This window comes from Myiozetetes cayanensis, unplaced genomic scaffold (genome assembly GCF_022539395.1).
Source record: "Myiozetetes cayanensis isolate MyiCay16 unplaced genomic scaffold, myiCay2020 scf3, whole genome shotgun sequence".
Lineage (NCBI taxonomy): Eukaryota > Metazoa > Chordata > Aves > Passeriformes > Tyrannidae > Myiozetetes > Myiozetetes cayanensis.
The window spans coordinates 46,729,211-46,753,376 of record NW_026087521.1 but is presented as its reverse complement, the minus strand read 5'-3'; the positions used below and the strand labels follow the sequence as shown (position 1 = coordinate 46,753,376).

General features: G+C 35.3%; 1 protein-coding gene across 7 annotated transcripts in view; it reads right to left on the bottom strand.

Annotated features, from left to right (window-relative positions):
• Positions 1-24,166, bottom strand: part of APAF1 (apoptotic peptidase activating factor 1) — a 33,448-nt gene that overhangs the window by 4,153 nt on the left and 5,129 nt on the right. For 2 of the 7 annotated variants that reach the window (XM_050323428.1, XM_050323427.1), the window contains 20 exons: positions 21,493-21,605; positions 20,833-20,964; positions 20,200-20,438; positions 19,494-19,661; positions 18,493-18,624; positions 16,020-16,133; positions 15,251-15,429; positions 13,972-14,098; positions 11,820-11,945; positions 11,071-11,202; positions 8,791-8,916; positions 7,589-7,750; positions 7,211-7,339; positions 6,329-6,454; positions 5,454-5,573; positions 3,603-3,728; positions 3,207-3,332; positions 1,614-1,733; positions 1,167-1,292; positions 266-391 (listed from right to left, as the gene is read on the bottom strand). In XM_050323428.1, the coding sequence (XP_050179385.1) occupies positions 266-391; positions 1,167-1,292; positions 1,614-1,733; positions 3,207-3,332; positions 3,603-3,728; positions 5,454-5,573; positions 6,329-6,454; positions 7,211-7,339; positions 7,589-7,750; positions 8,791-8,916; positions 11,071-11,202; positions 11,820-11,945; positions 13,972-14,098; positions 15,251-15,429; positions 16,020-16,133; positions 18,493-18,624; positions 19,494-19,661; positions 20,200-20,438; positions 20,833-20,964; positions 21,493-21,605 (2,749 nt within the window). Of the gene's footprint in view, positions 1-265; positions 392-1,166; positions 1,293-1,613; positions 1,734-3,206; positions 3,333-3,602; positions 3,729-5,453; positions 5,574-6,328; positions 6,455-7,210; positions 7,340-7,588; positions 7,751-8,790; positions 8,917-11,070; positions 11,203-11,819; positions 13,371-13,962; positions 14,533-15,250; positions 15,430-16,004; positions 16,134-18,492; positions 18,625-19,493; positions 19,662-20,199; positions 20,439-20,832; positions 20,965-21,492; positions 21,606-24,166 lie in introns of those variants that run through there. The other 5 variants (XR_007629902.1, XM_050323429.1, XM_050323430.1 and 2 more) reach the window with 5 other exon arrangements.

The window sequence follows — 24,166 nt, the reverse complement described above, 5'->3', positions numbered from 1 at the left end:
ATTTGGAGGATTTAATCACTCATGCAATTCACAGTAGAATAATTACTGAATCACGTAAATTGGTTCCTTATCATTCACGGAACATAAATCTATCAATATGGTTACAAACTACTGTCTCACATGACATACTTTGCTATTTTCAACCTCTAAAGTTCACCACAATGCTAACGGATTAGACATGCAGAACACAAACTATAAGAACTCTTCTATCTGTGAGCTGAATATCAACTGAATTATAAAATAAACATCAGGATTAGAGCAGTACCCTTATTTCTCCTTTGTCATCTCCAGTGGCCAATAATTTGTTGTTAGGAGAGAAAGTACAGCACCGCACACAGGCTTCATGACCTTTCAGCTCATGAAGAACAGCTGAGCTTTCAAAGCTCCATATCTAAATGGAAAACATTACAGAGGAGTGAAAAAGACAAGTTCAAAACCAATTAGGACTTCTTTCTAAAAGGCATTAGCATTCAAATGTACATAAGACTTTTCATTTATATGCGTACAAGTGTGTGCATTTATGTAAATGTATTATACTCTCGTCTAGTTTTCTTTTTATTATCTGAATCACAGAAGAATGTGCTTGCTACAAATTACTGAACAACTACAAGTAACATATCTTTCCTTGGAACATATTTTGTAATGAAACTGATTTGTTCACAAGAAAGTTTAAAGCTGTTCATAGAAACAGGATTTATCAATCAATTTAAAGTTATCTTTTAAATATCTAATGAAGTGCTTTAAGAATATAATGGGGTAGCCTCAGTTCACTGCTTTGTACACCTGACTTCAGAACAGGAATACCAGAACCTATCGACAGCACTTTCCTGGAAGTTTCAGAAATTTTTCTTAACTTTACAAATTAAGAATATCAGGCTATCGACAAACCAATATAGGGAAATAAACAAAGTGTTCTGCACAAAACTGTGCATTAAACATGCATTTTATTTGTACAGAAGCCACTAGGACAGCTTCAAGTTACAGCCAAGATCAATTGTGAATGACTGTAACAGCTTTAGAAACATGTTGATGAATACAGGAAATTTAATACTAGAAATACAACAGGATAACTTGAATAATCACTAGTTACCTCAAAATAAGAAATATAGATTACATTTCAGGGCAAATAAGACATCGTTTTTATCTTTGTACAGAAGGTAACCAACCTTTGCAGTTTTGTCAGCAGAAGTAGATGAAAATTTACTACCATCAGGTGAAACAGCACAGGAAAGAACAGCACCTCCATGACAAGCAAAATCTTTTTCTAGGTTTCCAGTAGTGATATTCCAAACCTAATCAAATGTACAGGAAAAACAGGTTACTTTTGTAACACAGTAAAAAGGTTAAAAACATTTGCATCGTATACAACAATATGTAAGAGACAAAACTCAACTAGCTAGATCTAATATGGCCAACACTTTATTATACTTACTGGTATAGTTAAAATACAACAACAGTGTAAATCTTACTAAAAAGAAAATTCAAAACTTTGTCTTAAAAGTCAGCTTACACTTCACAATCAAATCAATAAAATCCACACAAAGTGCAGGAAATACCAAATGTTACAAGAGAGTAAAACATATTTGATGTATTTGTCAGTTCCCTTTACTTACCTTAACAGTTCCATCAAATGACCAAGAGAGAAGTTTTGAATTTTCCAGAAGTCTAAAATCCTTGATTGCTTCCATGTGCCCTCTTAGAAACACATGTTCGCTCAACTGCCAATTCCATACCTAGTTATAAAAATTAAATACTTTTTTAAAAAAATTGTAACAGCAAACATAAGTTAAGAAGAATGAACTAACCAATTGATTTTTATGTCACATGACTAACAAAAAGTTCTTATGGTGGTGGCAATTAAATAAAATGTTAGATATTGAAGAGATCCATAGTAGAGATGCTGAACATTGAGAGTGCCACAGAATTTATTAGTCAAGCTATAAGACCGTCCCTATAATACACATATTATCTGATTTTCAAAGTGAATTTGATACTTAAAATTCACTGGTAATTTAAAAAGAAAAGGTAAACCAATAACTTATAAGCACCTGACAAGTCTAGGGGTTTAAACCTTTGATTATTGCAACAAATAGACTTATTTCATCTGGCAGACCTCTTATTTTGCACGCTTGAGTTAACTTTCTTTTACATGTTTAATGGGCATTTTTAATGAAATGCCATTTTGCTTTGCATTTTTATAGCAAAATGACACTTCTATTTTTAATTCAACTATTCATTTAAAAATGAGTGTAATTTTTTTTTTACAGAAGCTATTAAGCATCAATTTATTTTAAATTACAATAATTTAATAGTTTTAAATTTTATAGGTTTCCTGCTGCAAAGAGTGAACAGAAAGCAGCTGTGTTCAGGTGACAGTCGTGGAGGTTTAACTGAGGCGCTGCCCACAAGAGGGAGCTGAGGACGCAGCAGAAAAGTTTCCCACGCTAAACTTGAGAAGGATCCTAAAGCTGAGGACCAGCACCCATATGTGTTTTGGAGAAACTCAAGTTCAGTTGTGTGTAGTGAATGCTCATTAGTAGCCAGAGCATGTGCTCCAGTTTAGGAATCCTGTCAGGACGCTGCGGCTGATCTGCAGTGCAAACTAAAGCACAGTAAGCATAAAACGACAAGGATGTTCACTTCAAAAGTGCATCCCTGAGGTGAGCTAAAATGCTAACGCAGACACACCAGAATGCATCTCCAGAGCCAATCTACCCTGCTGAGAGGTAGAGGTTACTAATTTGAGACTACATTAGAGCAGTCACTCTGTTTCTAGTATTATCTGTAGTCAGCACTCTACGGGACTAGGTGAGCACACAAGCCTGCCCTGAGACAGGCCTTTTTACCTCATTCCCTAAGAGAGCATAAACAAGCCCTCTGACAGACCTACCACATACAGCCAGCTCTGGGTCACATCCCAAACCCTCACTTCAGAACTGCTGAGTTGTCTTGTTTGATGATTAATGTTCCTTTTACTCTTCTCAAAGCAGTTGGTGCTTTTCTATCATCCACAGCAGTAAAAACAGAAACTCTAATATTCACTGTCACATAAGGTATAAATAAAAGCTACAGTTTTTACAGTCTCTTCCCCCAACATGGAGCAATACAGAATACACTAATCATTTACTGAGTTTACATTATATATAGTATAAAAGCTCTTTACTTTCAATAAGTTACAACATGATCTTTTTAAATATCTTTCAAACCTGTAGAACTGAATCGTGAGCACTTGAAATGAGAGTCTGACAATCAGATGTGAATTGACAGTGCTGCACAGATGTCCTGTAGGCCTCCCAGGATTTCAGAACTTTCCCATCTGACAACTGTAGTACCTTTAAAAGGAAGAATGCAATAACTGTACCTATTTTATATACTTGAGGAAAACAGAAACATGCAAATTCTCTTTTAAATAACGTGAGATTTTTAAAAAACGTGAGTCATTGGATTAGAACAACTAAGAAGTCCTATTAGATTAGTTATTAGCTTTGAATTACTATGTTGAAGAATATTATTGTACAAAGTCATTCAAATTACATTTATTTAAAAAGCACCAAAAAGAGTGTTTTCCTACTATTTTTAAAATCAAATTTAGGATTTAATACCTTTATTGTTCCACTTTCCTGTCCAAAAGCTGCAAATTTAAGATTTTCACTTAAGCAACAGCAGGAAATGGGGGATTCTTGGGCTGCTGTCTGCATAATAACATTGTCTGTATTTCCATTGATAAGCTGTAAGATAGGAAGTTAATTATTACAATATTTTAAAATTTAAACTTAAATACATTACAATACAGAGCTAAGAATGCTGAAGGGAACAGTGTACAAAGTTACAAACTTTAAATTATAAGAATCAGGTACTTTCATAAACCATGAAGTTTATAAAACTTCATAAACCATGAAACCATAAACTTTCATGAGCCTTGAAGGTCAGTGTAACTATCTCCACACAATGTTCTCTGAACAGGACAAGTTTGTAGAAGGAAACTCATCTCAGTATTAAAAGGCTTTTTAAAGTTTGTCTGACTACAGGAAACAGTAACTCAAAATGCTACTCCCAAATTCCAAAAGCCATACAGTAAGCTTCATGCTCAAATTTATCTTACCAGCTAGATTTAAAGCCCATGTCAAATGGAGCATAAAATACTTTAAGTGCATCGTCTAAGCATGACTTTAAACTTACTAGCACACACAATACATCAAATCTCAACTCAGTATTGTCCTCAAATCAATTTCCCGGGAGGAGGCGGGGGGAGGGAATCTTTAGTATACAATAATTTACAAACAGACTTCAAAAAGCTATCAGTGTGAAGTGTTTAAAAATGAACATATTGCACATCAAAGGGTGAGTAGGAGTCCAGTTCTGAGAGACAATAAATTACAGCAGGTTGAAAGAAAAACTTAGAGAGGTGACAGCAGGTACACTGTTAAATGACAGTACACATGCAATCTGTCTTTTCAGCCCATTTTTCTCCTTGTACAAGGATGAAAATATCTATTGCCTTTCTACACTGCAGACTTCTCTCATGACTGCTGCCTACAGGTTGTCAGAATATTGTATTTAGGGCAGAGAATCTAAGCACCATCTTTCTCTAGGAAATGGTTCAAGTAAATTTAGGACAGAAATACACTATTTATAAATATATAGATAAGGTCTACTAATTCAAATGAGAGCCAGACTACACTATTACACAGTAGTTGCTACAGATGTTACAATTCAGGAAGATTAGAAAGTATCAAATGTCCTAAACTGTTCCCGCACATAAGCAGGTGTAACTCCATTTGCTGTGGTTTCTCTCAGCCCTTCGTTGCAGGAGATGAAAATCCTATAAACTGACTTTATCTGATATATTAGAGAGTCGTGATTTTAAAAAGGGTGACATGCATGCACTTGCTATCGTGGAATGGAAAAATATATTTTGGATGTTGGTGTACTTAGCACTTGGTGTGGGGGGGCCCACACTAATAAGAGTGTACTCACTGTTACTATTTTCTTCAGCACAAATCTAAGGCTACAGGCAGTCCTGGGCTCACACCTTTCAGTGCCCCAATTTGAGACGATTCCTTCAGCTGTTACCCAGGGGTTCTGATGTGTTACATACCCGTGCTGTGTAACACCTGGTCTATAGGTGCTGCACACGTTACGCATTGCTGTGCACATCTAAGCCACTCAGAAGGCCCACAGCATCCCTGGTCGTGAAGGGAGATGAGTTTTGTTTCTCTGCATCCGGTTTCAGTTTCAACACTGGTGTAGAAATTTCCCCTCAAACTCTATTTTTCACTTATTAAACTAGGCAGAATTTCTGGATATAAAGATCTTATCAACCATTGAGTCATCTGCTACAGATTCAACTGCTGAAACACATGAACAAGCCGTTCTTTCAGTGCTTCCTTGTTTCCTAGTAAGATTTGTAGGTAACGTTCAAATATACTAACATATTGAGAAATACAGCTTACTTGTAAGTGCTTCTGATTATAAATTGCTAAAATCATCACTTCACCATTGTGAAATACAACATCCAGTTCACTTTTCAGCACATTATCAGAAGACTTGCACACCTTCTTTGTTTCCCAGATCTGTGGAAGAACACAGTATTTCAATAGCTTTATTAAAGAATAAGATACAAAATGTGTTGAGTAAGAGTACTTGTAAACCAAAGGCTTATAACCTTGGATGTAACATTGATTTTTTTAAAACAATGAAAATCATGCTTCTGCTATTTTTGATACTATAGAAGGTTGTGCAATTACTATAGTGATTCCAGCAGAGGAAACAGGACTTTTTTCTCCAGACTGACTATAAGATTCCTCTGTGTTTAGAGTCAGAGCTATAAAGTCCAAAGTTTTCTAATCCAAAGAGCAGCATTAAAATCCAATTACAAAAAATGCCAAGTATATATTTCTATATTTAACTGCTTTCAAAATTTAAAAAATGTATGTGGTTATTTGAGAGAAAGGGAAAGTTACCTTGGTAAACTATAGTTCTACTTTCCCAGGGTTTTAATGAAACATTACAATTACAGAAACCTATCCTAAATACTAACATGCAAATATATCTAACAATGAAACTAACATCAAGTCTTCTAGGATACTCAAAAAACTTTGCTATTCCTGATTCAAATAAAATGTGAAATGAAATAGAAGCTTACAATTACTCTTGAAGAGCCACCAGACTTAAAAAAAATCATGTAGACATAAGAAATTTATATAAACAGTAAATAAGTAAAAAAGTCAGCTCATTTTACTGTATATGTAAATTATTTTAATACAAGTACTTAAATACATATATATATAAAATTAACATATTTCAAAACAAAAAGAAGTCATCTTACGCGTATTGTCTGGTCATCAGATGATGTCAGAAATAAAGATCCATCTGGTGAAAATGCCACACAGTGAACCCAGCTCATGTGTCCCCTGCAATATGCCACTTTTGACAGAGATTTAATATTCCACAACTACAATAAAAATACAGAAGAAGGACTCAAATGGATTTAGATTACATTTATTCATTTATTAATTAAGTGCAAGTACACCTAATTACTATGTCTTCTAGTATTTTCTTAATTCTCATTCTCAAATCAGGTGTAACAAGAATTGTGCCTGCTTATCACATTTCAATGGTCAGGAAAATTGAATCTGCAGCCTCTTTGACCGCTGCAATTTTAAAAGACAAGGGGGGAAAACAAAACAAAAGAAAAAAAGAACAGTATAAAAAACCCAGAAGTTCGATTTGACCATGTAGATTGCAAAACCAAAAAAACCCCAAACAACAATGATCACCTCAAACCAAACCCAAAGCTGATACCTGTACAAACTTAGCCTTGCTAGTCCCAAAGTTATTCTAGATGTTTCCTTCCTTTTTATTGAGTTGCCACAGTCTGTACCAGCATATAGAAGGAGAGAAGGAGGTTTGGTTTGAGTTAAACAATACTCCTGAGAGTGATAACAGTAACTTTAGATACATTTAGTACACTAGTCTTTCTATATGAGTTCCATTGTCCAGAATGAGCATGTAACTTTAAAACATTATTTCCCAGCTGATATTTTACATTTGAGAAGCAAGTGAAAATTAAAGAATGAAGCACATCAAAAGCCTGTTAAAGTACCTACATTTGTTATATCTCTGCATACAAGAAACTATTGAGACAAATGTAACATTTTAAATTACAAGTAGCCTTTCCTGGTATACTGCAGCAAAGACAATTGCTTACCTCAACAGAACAGTGAGACAAGGCAACTGCTACTAACTCATCACCAGGACAAAAGTCGCAGTACTGGATTGTACTGTGATGACTGATGATGACTTGCGTTAGCAAATCACATGTTTCAGTATCAAAAAGCTGTGAACACACAGTAAAATAGTTGGCACCAAGTCTGAATGATTTCACTATTGACAAATAGCTTATATGCGTAACAGTGTACATTCTTGAATTTAGGAAGTATTTCTCTCAGCCACAAGTTTGTTGCCATCATATTTTTACACACATTTGAAATTATCCATCTTTTATCTGAAACATCTTAATAGCTCGGAATTTCATCCATAACTGTAATATACTAACTCCAAATAATTATTAAAGTGAGGTACTTACCAAAAGCTTATTTTTGGCTACTACCAAAATCATGTCACCATTTCTGGACCAAGAGCAACATTTTACTAAAACGTCCACATCATCTGGTTGGTCATCTGCATTTTTGAAGAAATCTTTTATCTCAATACTTTTCAGTTCATTTCCTGAGCATGCTGCCCAAAGCTGCAATAAACAGGAAAGAAACAAACATCTTTTCTGTACCTACATCTTTTCACTGATGTAGGTACAGAATTCAACAAGGGAGACCTAACTCACAATCATTTCTAGGAAAAGCGAGGGGCAGGGAACACCATACACGAAAAGCCCCTTGCTACTTTGCTCAGTCAGTAAGTAGCATTAGAATATTCCCAAGTCCAAATGGTTTAGATAAAAAAGAAGAAGAATAAAATAAAAAACAAACCAAAAAACCCCCAGGATTATGCTGTAGCAGAACCCTGTCCTTAGGTTCTTCTGTCATATCATTCCAGGTACAATGCTGTCTCAACTTCTACTTAACAAAAGAATAAACCCAAAAATAATACCTGCCCTGCAACTCTATAAACAGTCCACTCACCATGAGAAATCTGGTACACATCTAGCTTTGCACCTTAATTTAATTGAAGAACCTGCCAAAAATCTACTGAATATTTCTGACCCCTTCATCACACTTTTCCTTCTGAACAACAGCTACAGCAATCCTCCTTTCCTGATTTAGCAACCACACAGAAACATAATAGTGTTTTAAGAATTGCAATTCTGAAACAGCATAGTTCTGTTGCAACCAAAGGCAATAAAAATAATACATTCTCAGAAAAACACATAAGACTCTCAGTTCTCTTCTAGTGCATACATGAAAACATAGGAATTGCTTCTAATTTTTATGTCTCCTGATCATTTTCAGAGATGACAGAATTTTCAATTAACCTGAAAACTTACTACTATTCCATTTAAATAATTTTCACTCTCACCTCAAGTTTTCTTAATAAAGTGCATTAGGGGAAAAATATTCAAAATGAGGCTATGTAGTATTTCTTCACAACTACAGGCAGCCAACTTTCTTTTCCTGGTACTGCACTAGCCATTTAAAATCCTACAGTACAAATAGGACCAACTTTGATTCATTAAAGCTTATCATGTAGACACTAAATTTTCTTTGCATTTTATACAAAAATACCCCCATCCATCAGCAAAACAAACAGTTGATATAAAAATACACTGTGTACCTTTACTGTTCCATCTGTTGAGCAGCTAGCAACATATTCATCATTTGGTGAAAATCTACAGTGATTGACAGAATTTTCATGACCCATCATCGTATTTCTACAATACTTTTCATTCATATCCCAAAGCTGCAAGAGAAATAAACATATAAATATCATCATATTAATGAATTACTTAAAGACAGATCATTCATGCTCTTCTCAAAATCCTATGCTGGCAATCAAAACATCAATTTCTTTTTTTTTTTCAGTTTTACCCACATGCTCATGGACTGGATACTATGCCCCAGACTACCCCACAACTCACCTCCATCTGCTAACATGCATGAAAACTATTAACATCAGAATTAAATAGATCTAATTAAAACTGCACTGTACAGTGCAGACAAGGCCCTTGAACAGTGCAAAGTCACAAAATACGCTGAGTTGGAAGGGACCCACAAGGATCACCAAGTCCAGTCCTTAGCACTGCACAGGACCATCCCCAAGAGTCACACCATGTGCCAAGAGTATCATCCAAATACTTCTCGAACTCTGTCAGGCTTGGTGCTTTGACCACTTCCCTGGGGAGCCTGTTCCAGTGCCCAACCACTCTCTGGGTGAAGAACCTCTTTCTAACATCCAACCTAAATCTCCCCTGACACAACTTCAGGCCATTCCCTTGGGTCCTGTCACTGTCACCACAGAGAAGAGATCAGTGCCTGCCCCTCCTCTTCCCTTCACAAGGAAGCTACAGACTGAGTGAGATCTCCCCTTGGTCTCCTGTTCTCCAAACTGAGCAAAAAGCTTTGTCTAGACTCTTTTCAACGTTGAAGTTCAGAATTATGTAGCTTATGCATATTAACACAAATGAAATCTCTGGAGTTAGTCTTGAACAGTCTGAAAATCAGACTTTCACATCCATATTAACAGAGTTAAAAAAACATTTCATATGGGTTTTTTGTTTAGGGCTTCTCCTCTTCACCCTTCTTACATGCACTGATTTCCAAGTCTATAGCCCACACAAAAAAAAAATTCAATTGAGCATTCAAGAGAGAGCTCAAAACAAGAACAGTCACTTGTACAGTGTTCTCTGAAAATTACTGTACATACTTCAAATCTGTTATTCATTACCCATGAAAGTGTCAAACTAAAATTTTAACCATATCAATGTTATAAAAATGGTAATTCTAAACAAGTCCCTCCTAAATCTACCTGTTACAAGGTGGCAGACTCAGACAGTAAATGCATCTCCTGAGACATTCAGATCAGCACAGAAGCCTCTTCTTTCCACCTTGACATCAGATCGTAACTGTATTTGTCCTCCAGTTGACACAGACACAAGCTTTTGCAAGAACTCTTCAGATGAGACTTCACAACTGCACATTACAGCTGGAAGTAACGGTTGTCTCCCCCTGCCCAAAAATCTCACTCCTTGTCATGTACTTCCAACAATTCTCTTGCACTAGGACTAGGTAATAGTGTCACTACAGGGAACCAAACGGGCAGAAAAGCAATCCTAGCAGAGGGTTTTACAGAGCTGGCTCCTTGAATCATACACTGCAGAAAAAGGTAAGTACATGCATTGTCTCAAAGGCAAGAATATATTGCCAGGGCATCTGGTGCCAGCTAATGAAATTATTTGCCTATTTGTACTGTAAAACTGCACTCCTTATTTCCCAGTGTCGAGATCTTCGTGATTCTTCTGGTTTCCCCTTTCCATCAGATGCAGACTTAAATTGCCCAGCTTCTGCACTTTCTCTGTATACATACTGCCTCCCAGTCTGGACACTGAAGGCCAACAGTTAACCTGACAAACCTCTGTACTGATTATTATTTTGCTGTCTTCCATGTTCATCTCTCTACTATGCCCAATAAATTTAATCAAAAAATGTCCCTGCTACACTCATATAACACTTTTTCTCTCCTCTTTCAGTGTTCAGTTTTTTACATTATTAATGTTTCCCGACCTAAAGTTCTGCCTTCATTTTTTCTTATGCTGTTTTTAATTAGGTATTTCACTCCCACTCCCATTCCACTCTCTCTCTTGCCAAAGCCCTCACCTTCGTACCCTACCAACAGAGGACTTGCCCACTCTCCTTTGCTTAGTATAAATGCTCCGATTCTGCCTTTTTGAAATCTGACTACAGAGCTGTAGTCAGTACTCTTAATCAGTTGTCATCTCTCTTCTACCAGGCTCATTAAAAAAAACCATTAATTTACAGCATTTGGATATATTTATACACTAATAATTATCCTGTTATGACAAACAGCATGAGAATAATCTCAACCTTTTCCACTTACTTTGATGAAAGTGTCATTTGAGCAGGTGGCTAGGAGATACTGTCCACTTATGTTATTGAACTGGCAGCAATTGACCTGCTCTGAGTGTTCTTCGTATACACGCCTACACTGGCCTGTTCTTGAGTTCCAGATCTAGACAGAAATGAAGGATGAAAAAGACTTTTAAATATATTTAAAGTAATTAATTTTTAAAAATCTGGAAACTATGCAGAAATACAGATAAAGTCCTAAAACATTCTTAATAACACCTCAAAGATGTTTTGAAGATAAAGGGAAAAAATATATATTTGCAAAAAGAAACAAGAAGTTATGAGGGGGAAGGTCATAATTCAGATTGCAATCTGATAAACACTGGAATTTCAACAAGATTTGGCTACAATAATGAGGAATTAAAAATCCCAAATATTTCACAGGTAACAGAAAAAAACACTAAAAAACCAATTATGGATAGATTCATCTGTTATGAGTAAGACTGGACTCAAACATTACGTTCTAGTTAAAAAGAATCATCTCATAATACAAGTAAAATAAGTGATACTAGCTACAAGCAAGATGTAACGTTAAGCATATTTTGCATATGTAACAAGTGGGACTTATGTGTTTGTCAAGTACTGAATTATCCATGTAAGATTTAAGACAGTTTAAAACAAACACCTTTAGTCTTAAGAATCTGCTCTGTCTGAATTGGTTAAACAGAAATTAGAATTATTAGTTTGACAAAAAGAATTGCCTACATCTCATTCTCCTACCTTCACTTTTTTATCACTTGAACAGGTAGCTACAAATTCACCATCTGCAGAGAAAGCGCAACAAAGTATTTCATCATCGTGGGCATTTATCTCCAGGAGTCTCTCTCCACTTTCTGCTTTAAACACCTATAACAAGAAACAATAAAACCTTATAACTTGCATAGAATTTTAAAGCACAAATATAAGGTGTTTTTATCTCAGATGGCTCTCTTTATGTAAACTCTTCAAAAAATTGGTTTACTTATGAAAGCATTCATATTTTCAGGGACAGTAACGTAACTATAAAACTATTTAATTTGAGCTTCAATTTTGCAAGGATGATAAAAATTGTTAGGGAGAGAAATAGTGAAAACTGATACTAAAAAATATTTCTGTTCTACCCTCACTCTTTAAGCCCAGAGCCATGTCCTTTCACAGTATTTCTTAACAGTAACTGCAAAACACTATCTATTAACAAAATCTAAATTATTCTTAAAACTAAAAATTCCAGTTTTATACGTATGTGATGTTCTTCTGTGGAAAGTATGAATTTCATAACCAATTGACAATTTGAGGAACAAAACCCAAAAATAAGTAAGGAAAAATTGTACAGAATGGCACTTGGGCTCAAAGTTTCTGTCTTGTGCTAGACAAAGGAAGTGAAAGGACAACTGGGGAAAAGTGTCACATACTAATCACTTTCCCCAAATTCTGGGATTTACAATGTGGGACGGGCAGGGGGAAAATCATGTCTTCCTTTCCATCTTAGGTTAAATATTCTTAATTATTAAAATAAATCACAAGGTGTTCTTTACAGCACTGTTCAGGATACTACATTGTGAAATCCCTGTTTTTTTCCTTTAATTTTTTATTGAATGGGTATGTCAATGACAATGAAATGGTTGGTATTTGTTCAAATAAGAACATAAACACTGAAGTAACAGGAAATTCACTGTAAGTTCTACAGAATATCTGCTCTTACTCTAGCAATCATTTTCTTAAGTAGCTTTGAAAACTGAAAAGCTTATGCCATGATTAGAAAAAACACGAATAAGTTCGAAGTTAAACAACGAAAAAGGACTATTGCTAATTTTCCTATTACTTCTTCAACAAAAGTTTAGTTTAAATGCAATCACAATCCATAGGGGTTTTTTGAGTAGAAAATGAAGATAAAAATAAGCAATCTGCAGTGTCAATAATGAGGCTACTTAGTACAGAAGCCCAGCACAGTAACTTCAGCACAGCAACTTCAGCACAGCATGAGTACATTCACCAGGTATCTCCTTAAGAGGATGCCATGATCATAATATTGTAGAAGCCAGCAAATAAAATAAACAAATAAAAAAACCCCAATAACAACACACTAAATAGCAAAATGAACAGCAACTAAGCACCAGTGATATTACTGCTTTAGTACTCAACTTCTCAAGCACCCAAAACAAAACCAAAGGTTTGCAGAGAAGTTGTTCTTTTCCCTTACCTTTAGCTGTCTGGAATAGGGATACTTTACCAGGTTACTGGCTGGCTGATTGCTAGTTCTCTTGAGAGCTGGCTGACTCCCCTGCAGGCAGACTGCTGGCAAATTTATATTAGTCACTTTCTCCTCTGTCTCCTCTAATCTGCTTTCTAAGCCCTTTGGGCCTGTTTCCAATCTAACACTGTCCTCAACTTCAGGGGTTTTCTCCACAGATTACTTTTGCATAAGACATTTTATTAATGAAGCATCAAAGAGGCATAATATCCACTACCATTTCATATAAACAGTAAAGATGTAACTAAAATATCTTACTGCTTCTCAGTACTGTAGAAGGTCTACTGTGACTGGAAATAACACTTTTTGCAAGCAAATATTAAATAAGCTGGGGTGCATTACTTAGGCTGTGAGTTTTCCCATATCATTAAAAGGCATCTCACATTCACGCATTAAAGCAGTAAGGGTATAAACCCTAAAATCACACCTTTTGGCTTTTGAACTAGAAGAAAATGCCTACTGTTCTAACATGCGACTTGATGTTTATGCAACAATATATCCTTTTCAGTCATTTGCCTCCAGTTACGGTCCAGATCCAAATACTTCCACATAACATCAAAAAAAAAAAAGCAACAGGACTGCTAACAAAGGTTATCAGTATGGTACACAGCATCTCTTTTCACTCATGCATAGGTATCTTACCTGAAGTGTTTTATCTGCTCCACATGATGCTATTCTTTGTCTATCCTTAGAAAAGCAGGCATGGTAAACTGCATCTCTATGTGGACGAACAACCAGACGGTAGAGGTTTTTCAAGGATTTTTTATTTCTACAGGGTGAGACAACTGATTTAGACGAGTAGGATTTCTAGTACCTTTGTACTATTCAGAATCCTCTCTAAAAAGATTAACGCTTTTCCACACATCTTGAGCAGCCAAGCTTTATCACAACCAACTAACCTACTCTGTCTTACCTCTCAGCTTTCATGCTGAAGTAATAAGGGAAAAATAAATTCCAATACTCACTCAGAGGTTTGTATCATAATCATCCTGTTTAGCTAGGTCTTCAGACAGAAAGCTGTCACTGTAATAAGATGACTTTTTGGTGATGAATGACCAAAACATCTATCTCTGTTCTGTTGATTTCAGTCATTTTCTTCAGCATGTCTCCCATATCCAAGGTGAAAACCTTGAACTGACTGGGGATTGACTCTTCTGAACTGTGTACCTTCCAAGCAGTTTTCTTAGAATTCTGTTAGCTATCCTAAATTAAATAACCAAGTATTCAAAGAGGAGACTAACCTGTTGGGCTATTACTATAATCACTTGCCACTCTGTTTTGTAACCACCAAGTACTACAAATATCAGAAGAGAAATGTAAAACAGAGGAATCTAACAGAGTTACATGGTCAGATGACTATTGGACAAAGCTAGGAAAATGTTTAGATACGTATACTTTTTCCTTAAACAATTTCTAAAAACACAATAACAGCAAAGAATTATTTAAATAGGGGAAATTTCAAGATTGCATAGAGATTACAAAGTATTTCCCACCTCGCTACTTTCAAAAACTTTGCAAGTTAGTACAAATGCTCTCCTTTCTTAAGTTGTACATTTTACTATAAAACCTAAAAACATACTGAAACATACCCAATACTTGCACTACAATCCTAAGTTTTAAAAGGTATTTAAAGAAGTTTTGAACTATCATGTTTTCATCTTTGCATAGGTATTTAAAAGGAAGAATAACTGAATCCAGATATAAATATATTTCTCCATTTATTTCTGTGTAATTACCACTAATGTGTGGCCCTACATATGCAGGGTTCTTGAAAATTATTTCACATTCTTTCCCCAGAAAAAAAACATATCAGTTATTACAAAGGTGTTTTTATTAGCCATATGTTGTATTTAGTTGCACATTAAATGATTTCCTTGGATCAAGGGATCAGCATATCAGCAGAAGGACTGCATCTACTTACATCCACTCCAAATAAAATGTTCCTGTTTCTCTTTGAGCATGTAGCTTGGCTTGTTGATATACCTCTGATGTCTCTGGTTGGCAAAGCCCCAGCTGTGTAATGTCAGGAAATGGTTGCCGTCCAAGAAGGTGCCCATTTAAAGAGAGAAATTCCTGGAAGTTCTCACGTACTGTGCTATCCTAAGTACAGAGCAGATAATATTTGATAACACAGATTTATCTTAGTATTTATTTCCTAAGTGCCCTTTGCTTTTTTAAATTTCTACACATTTAATACTCTTACAGAAGCATTTAGCTCTATTTTTCTATTTAGTTCTATTAGCAAGTACATACAATGGACTGAAACATTTCATTATCCTACTCAGGAAAGCATAATCTCCTCATTTTTCAAATAAAGAATATTGGCAACAGTGATTTATTCAATAAGCAGTCAGTTTGAAATATCACAAAGACTATTCCAAGTGGCTAACATAATTCTACACCTCCTCAAAAGCAGCGTACCTTATGTACCCACCATTAGGTATTGATCCCTTTGGTTACTGAGTTCCACAGCCACTCACTTACACACTGAAGTTAAAACTAAAACTGAAAACTAGGTTTCCTTCATTTTTATCTTCTCCAAGTTAAAGTTTAAATTAGGATTGGTTTTGTGATTCAGTGTTTCAAGCTTTCTGTACATCTGCCATATATACATACATCCAACAAAATGCAATTACAAAATAGAAAAATATATTTGGAACAGACCGATCATTTACCTTTTAGTATCATACCTTTTGATCCAGGATTGAACTATATTCTACATATTCATGAATCAGATGAGCAGGCCCTACTAATTCTGTTTTAGCTTTAATCCAATCTAAAGAAAACATAAGATCACGGAGCTCCTACAAGAAATAACAAAGTTAAGTTCAGAGCATAAGTTTCACAACAGAAAAAGGGGAAAAAGAAAAGGACAGGAAATACATTAGGTATTTAATATGCTTTGGTATAACTGTCTCTAGTTGAAAACTTCAGCAATTTCCTGTTTCCTGCATCTTATTTAATCAGGTATGAAAATCCTGGGTTAAAGAAGGCTAAGCCTGTTATTTTAACACAAAGGGTTGCTCTTTGATACACCTACTCAGAGAAGGGATGGGAGTACAAAGCAATTCTTGACCTGTAGCACACAAGACCTGGTTTAAGATACAACTCTGAAAAAGCTTCTTTTAGTCCAGTCTAGCAAAGATCATTGCTAATAGTGATTGTTGATCTTCCTAAGAGAAGCTGAATTTGAATAAAAGCAAAAAAATCTGTTATAGCTGCATTTCACTTAAAAATGAGAAGACTACTTAAAAAGGCGATCTGAAACTGCAAATAGAATTATTAGAATAGAATAGAAATTTCAGTTGGTAAGGACTTACTATGATCATCTAGTGTAACTGCCTGACCAGTAGCTAAAGCATGTTATTAAGGGCATTGTCCAAATGACATAAACACTGACAGGCTTGGCTCATTGACCACCTCTCTAGAAAGCCTCTTCCCGTTTGACCACCCTCTTGGTACAGAAATGTGTCCTAATGTCCAGTCTAAACCTCCCTGGGTGCAGCTTCGCACCATTCCCTCGGTTCCTATCACTGGGTACCAGAGAGTAAGAGCTCAGCACCTCTCTCTCCACTTGCCCTGCTCAGGAAGCTGTAGAGAGCAGCAAGGTTGCCCCTCAGACAGGGACCTCCCCAGACTCCTAAAACCATTGGTAGATGATGGGGAGGAGTCCTGCCATAACATCCTTTTGTTCCTTCGGTGCTCTTGGTTGTATCAGATCAGACTTGTGAACATTCAGCTGATACAGCCAGTCACTTACAACTTCAGCGCCCACAAATGAAAAGTCACTGTTCCCAGACTCATGTTCCTCCAGCCCAGGGGGCTGAGCAGCCTGAAGTCTGTCAGTATTATTAAAGATTGAGGCAAAAAACCCACACTGAATGCTTACACTTTATCCTTATTAGTTGGATGACCATCTCCAACAAGTATTGGTCCAATGTTTCCTTCAGACCTCCTCTTGCTATTAATGTACTGAAAAAAGCCTTTCTTTTAAAAAAACGTACTTGCTGGGATCAGAAAAACTCCTTAGAGACAACATTGCACAGGCTCTAAGTATATTCCAATTTAAAGACAGTAACTACCACAAGGATTAAAATATTATCATGGTTAAACAAAGGAAAAGAATACCTCCCAGCTTTACTAGCCTCCCAACAAATAGAAATCATGCTTAAACAATGAGAAATATGTAATACATAGAATGCAAACTCTAGGAAGCATACAGTCATAATGAGCCAAGCTAAAGAACTCTGAGAAGCTAATTCTACAAAATGTAGAAAGACCGCTAAAAAAACCCATTTTTCAAAACATATTGAAGTTAAAGAAACTAAGATAATTAAGTAAATATGATACAGAAAAACAAGATTTGTAGCCCACAATAATTATGAAGGTTCTTATAAAATATAAATCCACACAGTATATTATATGATGAGTCAGATGAATCATCTCAAAAGAAGTTCAGTAGAAAAGGTTTGAGTAAATGTGAAATAAAGCAATTAGCAACCAGTATCAAATGCTATTCAATGCATTTGAAACTCAAATTCAAGTGAAACTTCTGAATTATTAACCCTTCTACATGATTTGCATCTTATTCTAGTTGAATATCCAAAGTACAGTAGGAGGCAAAATGACAAAAAGTTTTCTAAAGGTGCCAAGGCAATCCTGGGAACAAGAGATTTGCCCTACCTCCTGATGCATTTTTTTTTTGGCTATTAAAATCAGATAATAAATTTTTACATGCAAATCTCTACAAAGTAAGAGGAAAAAAACTAATAAGACTTCTGAAGAAAAAGATAACTAATTGATAGAATTCTCTGACTAAATCAATTTACTTGTATTGTCATACAATAAAGCAAGTCTGGGTTTTCAAAAAGGTTTAGAGAAGATTTCTTATCAAAGCTTCTTAAAAAGGAAAATACGAACAATTAAGATATAAAATAAGAAATCTTCTCAAAAACTGTTTGAAAAGAGAAGATACAAAAGGTAGCAGTTTTTATAATGGACAGTGATTATCAGTGGACCTCCTAAAGATTCTATGCTGAGTGCTTATCTAGATGCAAAAAGGCCTGAGGGAAAAGAAGTTCAAGTGGGGAAAAAGGCCTGGAGGGAAAAGCAGAGGTAAGAGTGGGTTAAAAAGGGAAACAGAGGCCACTTGACAGAACTCACCTCCTGCATGTTGGCACCAGCCATGTGATACGCTAGGAAGTTATACCAGTACATGCAGTCCTCTTGGGATGGAACAGGCGTCTTCAGTTTGTAATATTTCTTGTACTGATTTACTATGTTTTTATGTAGCTCCTGCAATGTGAAGAAAAACATACATATTTTAGTAGTTAGTTTAGTAGTTTCAGTTAAATCTATATCAATGTATGGGTTATTTTCAGTATTGAGGAATTACAAGTATTATTAAGATTATATTTGAAATTGCATTGAGGAATAATAATATATTTTCTCGATCACAATATGTCAAGAAATGAAATTAAAAAAAGCTTACCTTTCCAAATTGTACACCCTACCTAACTTAATCCTTAAGACTTCTCCAGAAACATTCTCTGGATATTAAAAGGCAGAAAAGAAAGCTGTTAACCTTCCTTCTCAGACTGATAACAGCTATCAAATCTCTCTTCATATTAAATGTGGGTAGCCAATAAAAAAGGACTCTTACATATGTCACTCTAAAACAAGTCTAAAAACTTGCTTTTTCTTCATGTCTACTTTTTCTGCCTTGTCCTTCAGAAGTGAAATTTTTTGGGCCCAACTTATATGCCTTCTCCCTGCAGGCACTGCTTTAATTGAAAAAAAGGAAGTAAAAAAGCACTTCTCTGCATTAAAGAGGGAACCTCCTATTCTGGTAGGGTCTTGATGCCTTTGGAATCAACAGTGGTGCATTACATCTCTTGTTGGAAACGTCTGATAGAGAAATAATGGATATGGAGTCTTCTCTCAGTTTAGTCTCCTAGGTCCAAATGGAAATCTTGAAATCATGAAATCATGAAATCTTTCCATAGTTCCAAGTTGAAAATAAGTATTTTTAATTAATCAGCATTAAGTTAAACTGCATCGTGGACTATTCTATGAAACTACTTGGGATACCATTTAACAACGCAACATTTTCTGAAGAATACCCAGCTTTGAAAAGTTAAAACTAAGATTCATTATTATGCTACCTGAAGTTGGTTGCGATTCTTCTCTGTGAGAAAGTCAAGTTGAAGATCATGTAGATAATAATGGAATGACTTCCCATTACGATCACAGAACAAGAGTGATTTGTTAACAAATTCCTGCAGTATATCTTCAACTTCTTCAGTTTCCATATCCCAAAGAATACAGAGAACCTAAAAAATATTAACAAAATAACAGAGAAAAGAATGAGAACTAAGTCATAATATGACTTATGTGAATATCATAAAAGGCTACCAATTAACTGACAAAAAAATGCATACTAACAAATATAGAGATATTACAAATGGTAATCAATAAGTCACCAATTCTTTCATATCAAACCACAGGACAGATACTACAAGTTATCCTGTCTTTTGTCTATTTGTGCTGATTTATGGCAATCATATCTTCTTCTTAAAGAAGACACATTTCACTTAACAGTCTTTAAACCTTCCATTTTAAAACTACTTAAAGAGCAATATGCAGAATGCATGTTAAACATTAAGAATACATTTATTCAGTTATGCTTTTTTTAGTTTCACTACTAACAATAAAAGCCATGATACAATAATGGACCAAATCTACCTAATCTAGCAATTACTATTAAGTTACACACAGCATAAGTTGCACATGAAAATTGTAAATTTTATGAATGCTTTAAAGTTGTTGTTTGTATCTCACTAAAAATGACAAGATTTCTGCTGTTATTACCTTAGTCGGTACTTTAACATCTTTAGGGAGAATAGAGAGGTCTTTATAGTAGTCTTTGTAATTGTCATTTAGTTGCTCAACACTTATGGACATTGCTTCATCAAGGGCTTCGTAATCATAAGATGAAGATTTTCTTATTCTTTTAAACTGCTTATTCTGCAGTTGTCTGAGATAGTATTCCCAACGACTAGGGAAGTCTCGTAATAATGCACCTATCAAGGATATCACAAGAGGAGAACCTGAAGGAAAAGATTAAATCAATTTTAGAGCTTTTCAAGCAACACAAGCTGATAGTTGATCATCAAGCCATTGAGTAATTTTCCCAACACATTGATTAAATTCTTGAGGTGTGGAGGACAAACACAACGTGTAATCCATGTAGACATCTGCAAACTCACTAAATTTAAGTGCAGTTGTAGCGCACAAGGAAAATAGACTGAAGAAAACTACTTCAAAATCAACATGGGACAATTCTATTTTGCTTAGAAAACCCTCAAAAACATTTGACAAGCACTTGTGTTTCACTTAAGGTATACAATATTAAAGGATGTTCCCTCCTTTGTTTGTAAGTCTAAATCTAGAAGAAAAAATACATTCAGTGGTAAATGATATGTTGAAGAGCAACCAGTATACCTTTGCATTCTCTTACAAGAGAGTTAGCTTGTTCTGGCAGTTCTGATATTTTCATATTCACAAATAGGGATAAAATCTCCAGTCCTTTCTCATGTGCTAGTCCACTCTCAACATGAACCTCAAATTTATTGCCTAGATTCAGAAACATGGAAAAAGTTAAAAGAATGTAAAAAATCCTATGGAATTTGAAGGCATTTTCCAAGTAAAATCTGGACCAAAGGACCTGGTTCATGATTTTTTGCATAGTATTTTATAGGCTTAGCACTAAGAAGAGTATGAATTCTACTCATCAGAATTAGTCTACATCAGAGAGTCAAAAAAAAAAAAAAAAGACTATAATCTAATAATTACAAATGCATTATGGGTAGTGACTACTCAATAGTGTAGAGATAATCAGTTTAGCAGCACCATTGTAACAGAAGTCAATTTATCCTGTTGAGAATCATTGCACTCTTCAATGAAAACATTTAACTTTCAGGATAACATATAAATAACACTTATTTCACAAAGAGCATAAAGTCTTACAGAGTAGATTTCCAAAACTTTGCCAAAAGTTGATCAACAGAGATTCTACTAGATTCTTTTAAAAGTTCACAAGAACAAATTGTATACACACATACACACAAAATCTGTGACGCAGAAGAGGAAACTGTTCCTTACCAGCCACAGCATCTGTTACGCTCCTGTCCCTGCTGGTGATAAGAACCTGACACTGATTATCGAATGCTTTTAGTACCCAGGAATCCCAAATGTCATCCAGGACCAAAAGAGATCTAGTACAAGAAGAAATATTGCAGATTTCATATCAACTATTAGTGCTAAAATAAAGTATTGCACTTTAGTAATGAAAAAGTATTTTCAGAATTTACAATGCATCATTGCACGATTATTATATTTATTATTATTATTACATTTATTATTACATAAAATATCTTCAGAGCATGACCAGAGAAGAGTAATGAAATTGGTAAAGGGCCTAAAAGATAAGTCCTAAGAGGAGTGGCTGAAGGAACTCTGGTTGTTTAGTTTGGAGAAAAGGAGGCTCAGGGGGAACCTTATTGCTCTTTATAACCACCTGAAAGGAGGTTTTAGTGAGGTAGGGGTCAGCCCCTTCTCCTTGTCTCAAGTGGAAAGACAAGAGGAAATGGCCTCATATTGCACCAGGGGAGGTTCAGATTAGATATCAGAAAAAAAAAAAATCACTGAAAGGGTGCTTAGGCATTGGAATAAGTTGTCCAAGGAGGTGGTGGAGTTATTGTCTCTGGAAGTGTTCAAGAAGTATCTGAATGTAGCACTTGGGGGTAACGTTTAGGGGTCATCACAGTGGTGCTGGGTTAATGGTTGGATTAGATGATCTTGAAGGTCTCTCTCAACCTTGATGATTCTGTGGTTAAACACTGTACTGAAGAAGCTGAATGCAGGTATCTCAAAAAAGTAAGTTTTTACCATTTACTATTTTATAGCTACAACGGAAGTGTAAACAATAACGTTTTGAGAAATATTTCCATTAATAGATGTCAGGAAAAATAGAAATATTTACTCTGTTTTTCAGGTCACCAGGCATCGTAAATGAAGAAAACAGTTGTACAGGACTACATAGCAACTCTGTTTGACACAGGCTAGTGATAAGCTTTGTGGGAGAAAGTATTTCACTTTCCTTTTGACTCAAGAGTTTTCAGTTTTATCCTTGTATCTTTGGAAAGAACCTCTTGTGAAGGAATTGTCTTGGATGATGAGGCTATTTTTCACAGAAACAACACTTTATAGTGACTACACACTCATTTCCTATGGCTAGCCACATTTGTGGGTTAATACATGGAATCTCACCAAAATAATTTATAGTAGATTTCCCTACACCTACCTATATATGTCAATGAAGTTACTGAAAGCTGATTTTAAAAGGTTGGTTCCAAGGGAGTAAAAAGTCAAAAGTAGGTGTATGAAATGTCAGTTATTTGCATTCAGTGGGTTTTGGTTATTGAAACCTAATCTTACAAATTGTTTATACTTACTGCCTTTTTTTTTTCTGGAATTTTCTGCTACACTAGTTATTGGTTAAGTTGTCCAATTCCCACTGAAGCATGCCAAGACTTCCGCATTTTTGTTCAGCTAAATGGCACTTACACCATCAAAGCTTATAAATAAGGATCTGATCTTTCTTGGAGAAGTGTGTACACATCATGCCACATTTAGAAAGTTGCATTTAAGTCTTTGATACCCCTATCTCATTTTTATACAACTGCTCTTTTAATACCCTTTTGATAAATCAGAGGGTTTACAAGAATACCATCACAGCCATAAATGACTCATGTTGTGGCACTTTCACACTTGAAAATCTGCTGGGTGGTATGAATTTCATGTTGGTTTGATTTTATGTTTTTAATTAATCTGAACACTTCAAAGTCCTCCCAATATTTTAGCACCAATGATTTTCTCCTCCAACCACACCAACAAATGTTATATCCTAATTAGGATTATTTAAAAAAAAATAAAATAAACAAAGCAAAAACAAAGCAAACAAAAAAACCCACCCTAAGCCAACAAACACAAACCCCTGTGGTAATAATCACAGGAGATTAAATTCTGTAATTTCTTACTTTAAAGTATATCACAGTTTCAATTTCTTCATTTGACTAATATTTTAATCCCAAGAAACATACTGGATTCACGGTGGAATCCTTTGGCTAGTACTTTGTTCCCAAAAGATATCCTGGGTTGACTATTTGAATCCAGAAACAGCTAAAGTGACTTCTTGTCACCAAAGACAATTCCAGTGCAGACCAAGCTCCTCCACAAGCTGCAGAAAGAGCAAAGTTTGGTTTCCAATACACTTGCACCTTATGAACCTCACTCGTCAGTACATTTCCCTCTACTTCCTCCCATGCCCACTGTGATGTTATGCATGAATTAAACATCCAAATTCTTCCTTATTCAGGAGTTTTGGTTTGTTTGTTAAAAAACAAGAAATAACAATGGAAATGTGTCAATGGGGACAGCCACTTCACATATTTCATGAAAAAGTGCTCTTTCAGTTGAAAGTGTAGTTTGAACTTTTCATATAAGATTTCCACAAGAAAAAAAAAAAGAAAAGATTTCTTGTGGAGGACCTGGCAATATTTTTCACATCTTTTCTTTGCAAGAAAATACTTTTTCTTTTTTTCTGTACAGAAATGCCAGTATTCTACTCTATGTCATCTATAAAGATCACAAGATTGGAGTATTATTCCCAAGATATCTCACTGAGGTGCAGGCTTGTTTAGTTTAGTACAGATTTTCCCAGAGAGTAATGAAATCCCCAAAAGTAACAAAAACTATTGCTCAAAGATGAAAAATG